Here is a 15340-nt window from a genome sequence, read left to right as displayed (position 1 = left end):
GATTGCTTCTACCAACCTTAGGCCAGACATGGTACTCTGGTCCCCTTCACGAAATGCTGCGTACATCATAGAGCTCAAAGTCCCTTGAGAAAACTCTGTTGAAGATGCCTACGAGCATAAGAAACTGCATTACACAGAGTTGGCAGCAGACGCAACTCAGCGTGGCTAGAATGCAAAAGTCTGGCCAGTTGAAGTGGGATGCAGAGGATTCATGGCTTCTTCCACCATCAGGTTGCTGAAAGAACTTGGAATCCATGGACAGGCTCTGCGACAGACCGTCAGAGCAGTTTCTCAAGCAGCTGAAAGAGGCAGCCAGTGGATCTGGATCAAACGGAAGGACCCTTGCTGGGCTATAACTTCATGACCCCCCCACTCCCACCTGAGAACCCAATTTAGATCCCTCCAACTTGAGGAGGGCATATGAGGTATGCGGCCAGCTGTAGGGCTGGCTCAGGGAAGAGGACGCCCCTCCCTTGCATAGTCCCTGTAGGAAATCTTAATTGGGCATGGGACACAAGCTAAGGCTTGATCACCCTTTAGCTGGCCACCTTTGTTCAGGGTGTTTAGTGATCAAAGGCCGAAACAACCACTGATTCGAAGGCACACTACTGAGGATGTGTCCCAAAATTGACATCTTAACCCAGTTTAAGAAATAAACCTCCCATGCCACTCTGTCAACATCACGGCAAAGCTCATGTGAGTGCATACTATCTATTGGCACAATGGACAGTTTTAACATCTCGTCCGTGTTTATACAAATACATTTTTTTTTTACATCAAGTTAAAAGTGCGTTGATTCCTATTTTAGCATAATAATGTTGACTTGACAAGCAAACTCCAGGGTGGGCAATCAACCCGCTATGTTCATCCCGCTCGGTTGCGTGATTCTGGAAATCAGAGAAGCTTTGGTGGTTCCATATCGGAATGACCAAATTTTTTTTGCCACCGTGGTTGTCTGCCCCTGATGGATCCCCCTTGTATCTAATCACCTATACCTCCCCAGCTGTGTTCCCCTGTCCTGTGCCAGTTTGTCTTTGACCTCTGCATCTTATGTGCCTACGTGCGTTTTCCTAGTGTTCCTGGTTTTGATATCTCTGCCTGTTTTTTTAATCACCGTGAACTACTTTGATATGAACGGCTCATTCAAAGCAAATAGGAACACAGCAATTGGTATTTCAGCTGGTTATACACAAGAGAAAACATAGTTATTAATATTATCTTCCATATATAAATGCTACACACTGGTCCTTTAAGCCATCTGATGCATTACTGTAAAACTTTTACTTATCTCGGCAGCAAATAAATACATTTACACAAGGACTGACACCGTTAATGTTTAATGTTTGCAAGCCGCTGGTATAATAATATCAAACAATAAGTCCTGGGAAAGCGCCACTGCGAGCACTAATCACACGTTTGTAATCCGGCCTGAGCCACGGGAAAGACCGGTGCCCTGTGGAAAAATGTTCCATGTGCAGAACATCTAGTGGCTCACTTTAATGTGCTATTAGGTAAAGGCCAGCTAGCGCGGAGGATTGAGGGCAGACCTCTGGACTTCTGCACCATGTTTACCTGTTTTTTGAGCAAGAGGCAAGACTGCAAACATGGCAGGAATATATTTTTTATATATTTACAAGAGGCTTGTTTGTCCCTCTTCTGAGTTAAATAGGTCATGTTCTTGCAAAGGGCAGAGAGAAAAAGCACTCACTGGACAGGGACCAAATATTCATAGCTAATCCTGACTCCTGCGGCCAGGGTTGCCAGTCCACCTTTTTAAAGAGGTCGGTCGGCTCGAGACCCAAATGTGTGTTTTGTTGCCTGCGATCAGGAAGAAGACATCTAGTAAAGGTGGTTTCAGTAAAGGCTTGGAGTCGACTTGACACCCTTCTGACCCTTCGGTTTTGGAGAGCCGAACCCAAAGAGGCATCTTGTAGAAAACCAACGTGTACTTAGTAGCAGAGACAGCAATTTGAGCGCGTATCCGTTCCGTTTAATGTTGCTACCCAGAATGTTTTTATCTCATTTCTTTCCAGAACCTTTCCATGACTGTGAGAAACAAAAAAGTCAGAATGTTGTACTCGAATAATGAAATGTATTGCAACTGTTAAAAACGGAAAAAAGCGTCATCTCATTCAACAACTTGCAAGTGAAGAATAACACAATGTTTGCCTCGGAATGGTTAAAGTGTATCTTACATCTGCACAAATGTTTCTCTTATTAAAGCCGATTTAGCAGCTTGACCTGTTGCTCAGTGTCTCAGATCCCATCGGCTATCGGCATGGCGGGTTTCCAATGTAGCCAGTGGACATCCAGGACAAGACATTCTCTTCTGTGCGCTGGTCAATTGTTTACTGTTCGATTAGCAACTTGTTAGTTGTGAGACGACGTCTACTACCGGATTACATTCCGGCAAATGCAACTGTTTTGCTTGCATTCAACCAAAGCCTGCTAAAATGTTATTGGTCAATACCACTCGAACTACAATTGGACTACAAACCGAAACCCAAATCTTGCCTCCAGATTTTGCATTCGCATGCAGATATCTGTTCATAGATCTGCCCGGTGTTGCCAGATTGGGCAAAATTGGAAGATCCAGGATTCCAGTTTCCAAACACTACTGTAGCAATATCCACTAAATGCAATTATTAGTGTTCAATAAGAGTGTTTAGAATTAATTCACAGCCACTAGTTTAAAACATACTATGACTAAAATGTTACTTGTCAAAATCAAAATTGAACGCTGGTTGAAAGGGAGTTTCAGCTCTAAGAAACACCACTAAATAACCTATGTAGGTTAGCCCACATCTTAGGGTTTGGAATCGTTCCCCCATCTCCTCAGACTAGCAGAGAGATGAAGAAAAACAGCTCTACCCAGGATCACGCTGAGAACTGATTAATGGCCTCTCTTGCATAGCTGGCGAGCTGCGGGTCAATAAACCTGCTCGAGCTTGCTCTGTGCCGGACTCCCCCTGCCACTGATGCTCTGTCGGCCTGGGGGAGCATGCACACCAAGCCAGATCTCATCCAGAAAGCACAAAGTGACAGCCACTGGCACCGGTTAGACATCAGCACGACAGGGGCAGCCATTTGGTGTCATTTGCAGACAAATGACTAGGCTGCAGCTTCACGGGCGGCGTGATTCAGAGACCATCAGATTGGAAGCACACTGTCCGTAGTTACATTTATTTTACTGCAACGACAGCTGTAGCAGATTCACTAGTACTATACGTTTCAGCAGGTTTTTGTTTGTTGAAGTCTTGATCAAACAATGGCTGAAAAACAATGAACTGATGATTAGGAACCATATGTTCAAGCTTCTCAACCTACACCCTCTGCAAACACAACGTAAAAATGTTGTGGTAGGAAAGAATGGCGGATGCAGGCAAGGAAACGCAGGCTGCCTTTATGCAGACATGGGGAGAAATAAATGAAGTCTGCAAACTTATGTTTCTACCTCTGTGGTGAAAGCACCGTTCAGCCAATTTCTTTTCTTGCAGGAGATCATTACTATTGAGGGAGTGATTGCACACTCACATGGAATTAGGCCACCAAAAACAAAATGATGATTCGTACCGTATGTGCCCACATGGCAGAGAGGAAGAAAGGGAATTATTTATGAGGCCGGGGACATTCGGCCACACAAAAGCCATTGTGACCGACAGGGAAAAACAAGACACATTTAATGAGAGTAATGAAATCCATGAACAATGTTTCAATTCATGGAGGTCAAACTTAATGGAGTGAACAGATGTGAGACAGGAGCAGGTGGGTGAATAGGCTTTCCACAATAAAATGGAAATCTTGGACCCTTTAGGAAAATAATTTCATATTCATGTCTTTCAACAAATTCATATTGTGTTGAAACAATGTCATCCAGTGAGGACTTCTCTTTCAAAATATTTTCCATAGTTCTGGCATCATTGGTACTGTGAATAATAATACTGCTCACTATGGTGGACTGTCGAGAGCTAGGAACATGTTGACATTGCTAAAAGGACGAACAAGAGGTTTAAAACAAACCACCCAATGGTGAACAAACTTATTTGGAAGGCAAACAGAAAAATCTAGCCAAGCTAGTTAGCCTAGTATTTTCTTATATAGTCACACAGTTTGTATTTAAAAAAAATGTTACAGTGGGTACATTTCAGTTGGAATTGATTATTGAAAATTAGGTTTGGTTTCCCTTTTTTACAACATACATTCTGGACAAAGCTGGTGGAAATGTTTAGCTGGGCGACTGAATTGCGCATTAAAGAAATGGTGATCAAATATCTACAATAATTTCTATTGAGTGGATCCTTAATTGTGGTTTCCATGAAGTCGTGTCATTTTACTTTAGCTAAAAAAACTATTTTTGGGGGGGTGGCATGCTTCCTTGTCAGGCTACATCATTGCGAAAGAAGACAAGCTAGCACGGTGTTCAAACAGTAGCCAACTGAAGCCTTTAGCTTTCTCCATCTTTCATGTGACTCTCACGTTCGCAGCTCAATTCGGCTCCTCGAGAGTCTCTGATTCACTTGACACTCTTGCCTGCTACAACCCTGCAGGAGGTCACGTTACCAACTGCGATGGTCAAGCTAGCTGCACCGTTAGCAACCTAATCTGCTTGCATGTTTATTCCCCGTTGACCACTTTTACTTTTACTATTATTAATTTTATATATATATAAATAAATGATGGATTAATGACAAGATGGATTAATGACAAGTAGTGGTAAAGAGCTTTGAGTGGTTGGAAGACTAGAACAATACTAGACTAGTACAAGTACCATTTTACATTAACCATATACCATTACACAAGCTAGCAAGTCCAAGGCCACCATAAAGTAGTCAACTGACATCCTCCCGCGAGACTGGGCTGGTTTACAGACCACTTGCTGGTTCAATTTTGACCTGCCGTACTTACTTCAGTTGTTCGCACAGCAATTAGGGATTAATACTGAGAATTTGGGTGCACTCACTTCCAAGTATTACCTCTAGATAATCTAGATAATCTGCGTGATCCTCTGACCTCTAGTAGTCTCTCCTTCTTCTAATTTGGATGTAGCCATGTTGCCATGTTCCTGGATGTCAGCAATCATGTTGGTGAGTACAATGTGATCCTAACCCGTACAAATGTTGACCCAATCACTTTTTCATTGAGCAATTAGTAACCAAGGGGACAGTATCTTACTTCCCATCATTTTATTATCTGCTGTTTCTGTTCGTAATAATATTCAATTCAATTCAGTTTATTTTGTATAGCCCAATATCACAAATTGCAATTTTGCCTCAGAGGGCTTTACAATCTGTACACATACGACATCCCTGTCCCAGGACCTCACATCGGATCAGAAAAACTCCCCAAAAATAACCTTTCACAAGGAAAAAAGGGGAGAAACCTTCAGGAGAGCAACAGAGGAGGATCCCTCTCCCCGGATGGACAGAAGCAATAGATGTCATGTCTACAGAACAAACAGCATTACAGAGTTACATAAACACATTCAGTGACTATGACAATGTATGAATGGAACTCCAATCCATGAAACAGAAGGAGGTAGACAGGAGGGGGAGCGGGGCGCATCAGCAGGGTCCATGGCCATGGCGCATCAGCAGGGCCAAGGCAGGTGGCCGGCTCACCAGGCAAGAGGCATCAGACACAACCAGGTCCAATGGACCCTATGAGACGTGAAGTCACAAAGACTCCGGGGAGGAAGCAGAGTTAGTAAGGTGCAATGGAGAGATGTAAATCCATCCATAAGTAGAGAGAGAAGATGAGATAGGTGCTCAGTGTATCCTAAAACATCCCCCAGCAGCCTATAAGCCTATAGCAGCATATCTAAGGGCTGGATCAGGGCAAACCTGATTCAGCCCTAACTATAAACACTATTAAAGAGGAAAGTCTTAAGTCTACTCTTAAATGTGGTGATTGTGTCTGCCTCCCGGACTGAAAGTGGAAGCTGGTTCCATAAAAGAGGAGCTTGATAACTGAAGGCTCTGACTCCCATCCTACGTTTTAAGACTCTAGGAACCACAAGTAGCCCTGCATTTAGTGAGCGCAGCTCTCTAGTGGGGCAATAAGGTACTTCAAGCTCCTTAAGATATGATGGTGCATCACCAATCAAGGCTTTGTAGGTGAGGAGAATAATTTTAAATGTGATTCTTGATTTTACAGGGAGCCAGAGCAGAGCAGCTAACACAGGAGTAATGTGATCTATTTTCTTAGTTTTTGCGAGCTGCAGCATTCTGGGTTAACTGGAGGGACTTAAGAGACTTATTAGAGCAGCCTGATAATAAGGAGTTGCAGTAATCTAGTCTAGAAGTAACAAGTGCGTGAACCAGTTTTTGTGCATCTTTTTGAGACAAGATGTGCCTGATTTTTTAAATGTGACGTAGATGAAAAAATGCATTCCTTGAGATTTGCTTCACGTGGGAGTTAAAGGACAAGCCCTGGTCAAAGATAACGCCGAGATTCTTTACAGTGGTGTTGGATGCCAGGGCAATGCCATCTACAGAAACCACATCACCATATAATTGATCTCTGAGGTGCTCAGGGCCGAGTAAAATAACTTCAGTTTGGTCTGAGTTTAACATCAGGAAGTTGTAGGTCATCCATGTTTGATCGATAGATATAATTGAGTATCATCTGCATATTCAATTAAAGTTTATGGAGTGTTTCCTGATAATGTTGCCGAAAGGAAGCATATATAAGGTAAATAAAATTGGTCCAAGCACAGAACCTTGTGGAACTCCGTGATTAACGTTGGTGGTCATCGAGGCTTCATCGTTTACAAATACAAATTGAGATCGATCTGATAAATAGGATTTAAACCAACTTTAGTATGTAAAATGCCAATCGACTGATCCAGTCTCTCTAATAGGATGTCATGATCAATGGTGTCTAACGCAGCACTAAGGTCTAACAAAACAAGTACAGAGATGAGTCCTTTATCTGATGCAATTAGGTCATTTGTAATTTTCACCAGTGCTGTCTCTGTGCTGTGGTGTTTTCTAAATCCTGACTGAAACTCCTGAAATAAACTATTATGATGTAGAAAGTCACACAACTGATTTGTGACTACTTTCTCAAGGATCTTAGAGAGGAAGGGAAGGTTAGTGATCAGTCTGTAGCTAGCCAACACCTCTGGATTAAGAGTGGGCTTCTTCAGGAGAGGTTTAATTACAGCTAATTTTGAAGGAATGTGGTACATGGCCTGTTAGCAAAGACACATTAACAATATCCAACAGAGAGGTGCCAATTAAAGGCAACAAGTCTTTAAGCAGCCTTGTTGGGATGGGGTCCAAGAGACAGGTAGACGGTTTAGAAGTAGAAACCGTTGAAGACAATTGGTCAAGGTTGATGGGAGAAAAGCCATCCAAATAAACATCAGGGCATACAGCCGTTTCCAAGGCCACTCCACTTGAGGACAGATCGGCACTGGTTGAGGGCAAGAGATCATCAATCTTACCTCTAATAGTTAGAATATTTTCATTAAAGAAGTTCATAAAGTCATTACTACTGAGGTCTATAGGAATACACGGCTCCACAGAGCTGTGACTCTCTGTCAGCCTGGCTACAGTGCTGAAGAGAATATGTCGATGTCATGTAATTACTGACGTGTAGATGCCAGTTTTTTTAGACACACCGACCCAAAATTACTGTGGTCTTCACCACCACAGCGTTCCTTCATGCAGGCTTTAATGTTTTTTTTGTGTTCGTGGATCAATGTTTCAAAGGGGTGTTGATTCTGAACTTTATAACCGTCAATGCATCCTTATTATGTATTACTATGGTCTCAGAAGAAAGTTCTAGCGTAAATGCTTTTTTTCATTATTTCTTTAACATACATTGTCTCTCTCTTTGTACATTCCACAAATATAGTACTACTGACTCAAAACCGTAATCCAGACTACCCTGTCCCTTGCAAAGCTTTTGTCTTGTCTCAGGCAACTATCATTTTAAAAAACAGCTAATATTTAAGTTCCTCTTTTCCACCCTACCTCCATTCATAAGCCCCACCCTGATGAATATACACAGCCTGGCTCACCTCTGACGGCCGTCCAGCAGAGGATTTACCCCAAGTTGCCCAAGCATTATCTAAAAACACAGAGAGCTTCTGTCACAGAGGTTTTAAAGGCGAGTGAAGCAATAAGTGGACCGTGTTATTCAACCTGCTGCCCGTGTTGAGCTGACTGAGAGAGAAGGCCGGAAAGGACCGACGATGAGCAAAAAAGGTGTTGCAAAGTGTTGTCTTGTTTACTCCCTGTTCCTTTTTAATTTTATATCCGAGACCTGGAGTAATGCTGCGTTCACACCAAAAGCGTTGCGAATATTCCTCATCTGAGCTCGAAACACCCAAAATAGAATTGACGGTAGGCTTCACTGCCCACTCGTCTCAAAGGCAGCAGAGGCATTTGAATGCGTGGCACAAAACAATATATATATATAACAATATAATATAATATACCAAATTTGGGATCTTTATTCAATGAAATTGGATAGAAAATGTTCTGAGACAACACTGCAACATTTCAAAAGTCATTGCTTTATTGGTTTCTCCATTGTATTTGACGCCGCTGTCGCTCAATGATGAACGTTTTTTTCCAACGGCATCAGAACGACAAACCTTGTCTCTAAAGGCGACCTGCGTTGATTTGCTTTAATGCTTGTGCATTATATTTCTGCAGACCTTGGAAGGAACAAATCAAGACCCTGGACATGTCATGCTGCAAAAAAAAAACACACACACACACACACATTGCAGCCAAACCAACCTCCCTCTACCCTTCCCGCCAGTTGCTGAACTGCACAATTTGCTAAACGAAGCGAGGTGGCGGTTTGGTAGGCACAAAGAGTCCTTTGTCCTGCTGGGCAAGAATTTCTTTTTTTTCTTTTTTAGCAAAACCAATTTTCAGAACAAGACAAGTTAAAAGAAACTAAAAGTTAAAAGTCAGTGACATAACCAAGTTAGTTTAAGAAACATTGACCAATGACAGCGCCTATGGGTGGCCAAAGCAGGGCATCATACCCAAGAGTATAACTCACAGTGGTGAGTCAGAGCTTTACAGTTGGTAATGAACCGCAGTGAAGCATGGTAATCTGTGTCAACCATACGAAGACAGTTAGCAGAGGCATGCATATAAAGAATATCACCAGTCCAACACAGGTAAAAAGTTAGCAGCAACTAATCACTTTTTTACGTTAGTTGAAAAGCACACCTTATTTTGAAAGTAAAAACCCAGTTTTAACCTCAACTTCTTCACCAGGTACTGCCCTTAAAAGTGAGGGAGTCATCAATCAAAATACCCAGATATTTATAAGAGTCAACAACCTCTATTTCACTTCCTTCAAGAGTGACTGCAAAAGATCAATTGCCTGCACAAGAGTTGACGCACAGCAATATATCACAGTGTCATCAGCATAAAAGTGACAGTTAGCGTTGCATGTCTGGTGCACGTTTTGGAGGGGTTTACTGTTAGGACCATGACGGCATCTACATTCTGAAACAGGCTCATAAAGGGGAACACCAGCAAGAATTAAAAGAATTCCAATATGTTATTTCCATGGCCTGGGAAATTTCGAACAATATTTGAGAACAAGAGGTAACTCACTCTAGAAGCCCGAAACCAGAGCGTTTTGACACGGGGGAAGTTTTTTTTGTCGTGTAATTCATTCATGCGTCCATATGCTTGTTCTCGTCATAAGTATGAAAACAATACATTTTTGTCTTTATTTGTTGTTTTGTGTTCAATACTCATCTCTCTTGTCTCTTGTGTTTCCATCATTGATGCTCTGTGCAGTTGATTGACAATGGGGTTTTTTTCTGTGAAGATGTCGGCCATGTTATCTGCCCAGAGAATTGTTTTGGTTGCTGCTGTTTACATTCCTTATGATGCAAATAAAAATAAAACATTACACGGCTGTCATTACATTTTTCGGAGCGAGCTTTCGCACTCATTCTCATTATCAGTGAGCTTGTAACAGCTAGAGTTTAAAACACATGCGTACGAGATGCATTGTTAAGCATGTGTCCCTATCTATAACGAACTTCCTAGATTGTATTTCAGTGTCTGAACAAACATGGCCTTTGCGTTCTTTCTTCTTCTTTTATTTTATTGCAATGCTGTTTTTGGTCCGAACGGCCAAAGAAAAGATTAGTGGCGACCGTGGAAACAATTTCCCTATGCAAAGGCTGTAGTCTGTGTTTGACTCAATTCAAGGACGACACAGAGATGAGCACACACAAACATTTGTCAGGACACTAAACTCCCCTTTTCGAGCCGGCGTTCCACAAGCCTAGACCGGAAAATTCACTTTCTTCTTGAAACGTGGGAGATTTAAATTTTTTTCTGTGTCCGCTACTGTACATAATTGTAGGCCTCGTGGATATCAGTAGATAAGGAATATTTGTTTGCGGTCTGTTCTGTTCTGCCTGCTCGGGCCCCTGGGAGAGACTGTCATGGTCTGATTTGATTAATCTGGAAAGGAATGCTGCAAACGACACGACAAAAACACATGTGGTCTTATTTTCAGCTCCCCTGTGGAGCAGCCAGATAACAAAAAGCCGTCGACTTTTCCATGAGCACAGACTTGAGAAAGGGACGATTGTTCTTCCGAGGCTTCAAAGCCAAATCGAATGGCCATGGGTTTCTTTCTCTGCCTGTCCGCGTAACACGACAGCACGCAAGAGCCCTGCTTTGCTGCCAGCAATGCCTTGTTGAATCCACGACAACACCTGTAGTGACTCAATGTACACAAAGAATAGATGTGACATTTCTCAGAAGTCTAAGTCATCATCTCTCTTAATGACTCTTTTTCTTGAGGAAACTTGGATCCTTTGATGTTTGCAGCAAGATGTTGGAGATGTTCAACCAGTCTGTTGGACCAGTGCTCTGTACTTCTCCGTAGTGTGCTGGGGGAGCAGCATTGGAGCCGGAGACACTCACTAAACTGGTGAAGAAGGCCGGCTCCACCATTGGCTGCAAACAGGACTATCCGGAACAGGTGGTGAGGAGGAAATTATTTTCCATATTGGATAACCTGGACCACTCTCTCCATCACTTACTGCACTAGGACAGATACAGGAGAACATTCCTGCCAACTGCTATTAGACTGTATATACTTTATATACACTTAGATACACTGTATACACTTTCATTCATTTTCATTTCCTTTATTATTTAAATTCTTAAATGAAATATGTCCTATCTATCTATCTATTGTAGTGTCACGGGCTGTCGCTAGGACAGGCTAGCCTGGGGCGGTGCCAAGAGAGAGATGAACACAGGCACGTCCGAGGGTATTTAACAAAAGTCCAGGTTTATTTCCCATCCCACCAGCAAGGTAACATTCAAAAACAACAAAGTATCAAAAAAAAGGTCCAGTTAGATAACACAAAACATCCCGGAGGAGAAAGTGGTTAATTAACCAAACAAAAACTCAATCCTGGTGAATCCAGGCTACGAGGTCCTCTCCCTTGTTGTCCTCTTCCAGGTGCTCGTGGGTTCACCTTCCGCTCTCCCTTCTCCTTCCCAGGTGCTCTCCCTTAAGTCTCCCAGCCCTGCCTCAATCAGGTGCCTTAAGCAGCTGCAGCTGGGTGAGCGGTGAGGCAGGCTGGGAGATGTAGTTTTTGCACTGGTGGCCACTCTGTAGCGCCCATCCACTACCTGTCCCCTTGTGATGCCACACTATCTATCTATCTATCTATTTCACACATGAAGATACAAGTGACGAGAGATGTATTCAAATATCAGATTTTTGATTTCCAGTCAAAATATTTACTTAGTTGGCTATTGATTCCTTTATGGCAGGTAATTGTCATCCTCATGTGTTATCTTCAATCGTCATACTTAATTGTAATTCCTTGATTTTCCAGGTGCATTCGTGATTGTTTTTCTGCAACACTAATCACAGATTCTGCTGTCAGGCCAATAATGTGGTAGTGAAAACAGCTAACTTTGTCCAAGAAAGACAAAACAAGCTTGAAAACAAAAGAACTACGTGAAAACCAAAAGTAAACCTTTTTGCGTTTCTTTTTTGTTGCTGTCCGCTGAGTCGTTTCACATACTCAGAGTAAATGAACAACAGCAGGTTCCTCCAAGGCATGGAGTGGTTCTGGAGGTAGGCAAACACACCTTTTCCACATATCAAACCTCACCTTCAGTGGTGACACAAACCAACGGGCGGAATGAAGTTACCGAAAACTGTGCCAGCAGCGACGTTGACACATGGGAGACGTGTGTTTACAGGAGGACTCCACGTTGTGAGAAACAGCCCTCGGGTTTGTGAGAAGGTTTTATTCAGAACTGTGGGATTGGTTGGTTAACGTCACAGCTCCTATCCAATGATAAGAGACCCTGATCGGAAAGTGATGGGATATTGTATATATATATATATGTTGCTAGTATTTAGTTTAAAAAGTGAACAAGACGCACGTTTTCTGAATCGAGTCATAATCTTTCAAGAAAGAATTGCGGCGCTACTATGACAAGTCGGTATGTCTGTAAAGGTCTATTCTCATGTTGATTGGGGTTTTCAGTGTGAAGCAGGTAATGGTGAGTTAACTTTAAACCACACCAGCAAAAGCATTCTCGAAATAGAGATGCGAGTCAACGGTGTTTATGATGTTATCGTTTATTACTTACTATTTTCTAACTCAGCTCAGACACAAAAAGACTTACATTAGTCCGCTTTACATTACTCAGAGTCTGGGATCGTGTGACAGTACCTCTGCTTTGTGAGGTTGCTCAAGCCCAGAAGGGACTAAAAACCCTCATGGTTTTGTGCTGACATGATTTTTCCTCAGAGAGGTTTGATTGTACGCCATTTTGATTTTTTGGGGGATTTGTCGAATCAGAAAAAAAACTTGTGGGACATGTTTCATAACAGATCTACATAATACTTTGTCTGTTTTGCTACTGTACCTTGAGAAATGTCGCTGGTTCTCTTAACTAAATACTTTCAAACCTGCAGAGGCGACATCTGCCCTCGCTACAATGTCTCGTCATGTGTGACCAGCGACGCTGTGCCTCTGACCTTTGTCCCCTTTTCTGCCGGTTGGCTGCAATGCTGGAAATTCAGGAATGTGTTTTTGCATACCTTAGCCCACGCGCTGCAAGTATACTTTAACTCACTGACGATCACTTTCCAAAGCATACCATTGTGTTTTGGAGGGAATTCTGAAATGTTTTCTGCAGACGGACGCTGGTTTACTCTGGAGTAAATCAGGCTGCAGGCTGAACGTGCAAAGATACCCAGGTCGCTCCTTGTCCATTTGTTTTTAAAAGACCCCGTTGAACCCAAACACACTAAGGTTGAAAGGTGACTTAAGGTGACTTTAAGAGTTAAAAGAAAACTGCTGGCAAAGAAAGACGAGCTGCAAAAATGCAACATCTTGTCAGCTTGTTGAATGTAGAACTGAGAAATGTTCCCGTGCAGCTTGAGGTCACGGCAAATACCCCAAAGGTAAACTGCAGCGAGGTTTGCTCAGTGCCACTGAGTGTATTTGCATGGTGTCACTGACATTGTTTGCACCATATGGCCCATATTCTGGATCCAGGTGAAGCTCTGGATGTTGTCCCGGAGACACCTGCCGTGCCGGGAACTATACCACAAGAGAGGCTTGGAGTCCTTTGCCGGCTGTTTCTATTTCTATCTGTTTGTCTGAAGTATGAGATAGGAAGTGGGGGAGGGGCCATTGCCGTCCCCCTCCCCCCTCCCGTTGGGGCTCGTGTGATCGCACCGCAAAGACGGTCTCTTGCAAAACGTATTTCACCACTTTGGCCTTAATTAATGGCCGTGGTGGTAAGTCAGTTATCATTGCGCCTGCTGATTTGACCTGCTCACCAACAACAACGGTTTGAAATGAGACCTTGAGAGTGGTGCATTTAGAGGATCATGAAGTGTAAATGTGTGAACTTGTACAAACAACTGTAAATGGGTCCTATTTGTGGTGTTTGTCTAACATTAACATAAACATAAACAAACAATAGCAAAAACAACAACACTTTTTACAGTTCTGCCGGTGTATGGATTAGAATGGATTAAATAAATAGTGCTGCAGGATTGAACCCTAGATTTTTGTTTATGTGTTTTTGGTTGGATGCCTTAAAATAAGGTCGGTGGTTAACAGGAGCTGAAGAGACTTTAATGTCTTACATAACAAAAAATACATCAATAAATATCTCACTGGTGAATTTTGAGGCAGTGATCTAACAAACAAAAACTAGAATTAAAATGTTTAAAAGGGTTGTAACTTACAGCGATTTCCCGACAGGCAGACATCGATATTCCAGTGCCTTCTATTTGTTTCAGTGCGTAGTCCTTCTCATCTTTCCTGTCGGGATGAAAAAAGATAATTGGGGAGCAACATTACTAGAGGTCGCGCAGATTTCCTCCCTACACGAGAATGTGTACCCCCCCCCCAGCATTTCAGCCACTACTTTCACTTTCCAGCATTTTCGGGGCCCTTGCTCAGAAGAGCTTGTAACACGGTCAGTAAATAAAATATCCTCTTATAAATGTAGTCAAATTCAAATAATGACATTGGAACTTCGCTGTGCAAAATCAGAGGGAACAAGTGACAAAAATGAACTCCTGCAGCTATTTTAACAGGGAACACCGTCTAAATGAAGACTGACAATATATCAATGGTGTGGAAACATTAAATTAATATCTGTGAACATTGAGCACATTTGATTTTCAGCTCTCTAGTTGTGGCTTTTGGGAGAGAGTTATCTATGTTTACTTATAGTTCTTTGACCAGAGAAATGTATGAATTTTGAAAATGGCCTGATGAAGCCAAATTCAAAATAGTCTGACAGCTGGGTCATCTCACATGTTACATTTTGTAATCGGAATTAATCAGCCAATTAATTTCTCGGCTCATCAGTTTTAAAGTGCTATATAAATAAAGTGTATTGTTATTTTCATTTGAGAGGCTGCAGCTAGAGAATTAACGGCAGATTTGTTTGACAAATATCTCAAAAAGTTCATTGTTTATCCAAATGTGTGCGAATTAATCATTAATCTCTCAGAATAATGTTATGTGGCGTCGTACATGTTTTGCAGCCAGTCGCCTTGCTTAACGGGTAGAAAATGACCACGGTGGCAGAACAACCAATCAGAGAACTCCTTCTCACTGACACCCTCTGATGCCGATTCAACACGCTGTAACAGCTGCTCAGAGATCAAACAGTGAAGGACGCTGGAGCAAGATCCACAGCCAAAGGTCAGCCGATCAACACCCTCCAGGTAACTGTCGGTGTGGTCGGCCACCCCGCAGCGTGCTGGTTTTTGCTGGCTTTGTGCGTGCGAGCAGCAAAAGGCCTCTGAAATTACGTCACTGCGGTTTGCGCGCAGT

At 42.5% G+C, this 15340-nt stretch overlaps 1 protein-coding gene across 2 annotated transcripts in view; it reads right to left on the bottom strand.

The window, feature by feature from the left end:
- The window catches only part of cdk19 (cyclin-dependent kinase 19), a 47678-nt gene that overhangs the window by 28501 nt on the left and 3837 nt on the right, over nt 1-15340 (bottom strand). For both annotated transcript variants that reach the window (XM_034527138.1, XM_034527139.1), the window contains exon 2: nt 14239-14314. In XM_034527138.1, the coding sequence (XP_034383029.1) occupies nt 14239-14314 (76 nt within the window). The remainder of the gene's footprint in view (nt 1-14238; nt 14315-15340) is intronic.

The sequence above is a fragment of the Cyclopterus lumpus genome, chromosome 24 (assembly GCF_009769545.1).
Source record: "Cyclopterus lumpus isolate fCycLum1 chromosome 24, fCycLum1.pri, whole genome shotgun sequence".
In the NCBI taxonomy this organism is placed as follows: Eukaryota; Metazoa; Chordata; class Actinopteri; order Perciformes; family Cyclopteridae; genus Cyclopterus; species Cyclopterus lumpus.
Note: the sequence above shows the minus strand (reverse complement) of the source record. Positions and strands in the feature narration are given on the sequence as shown.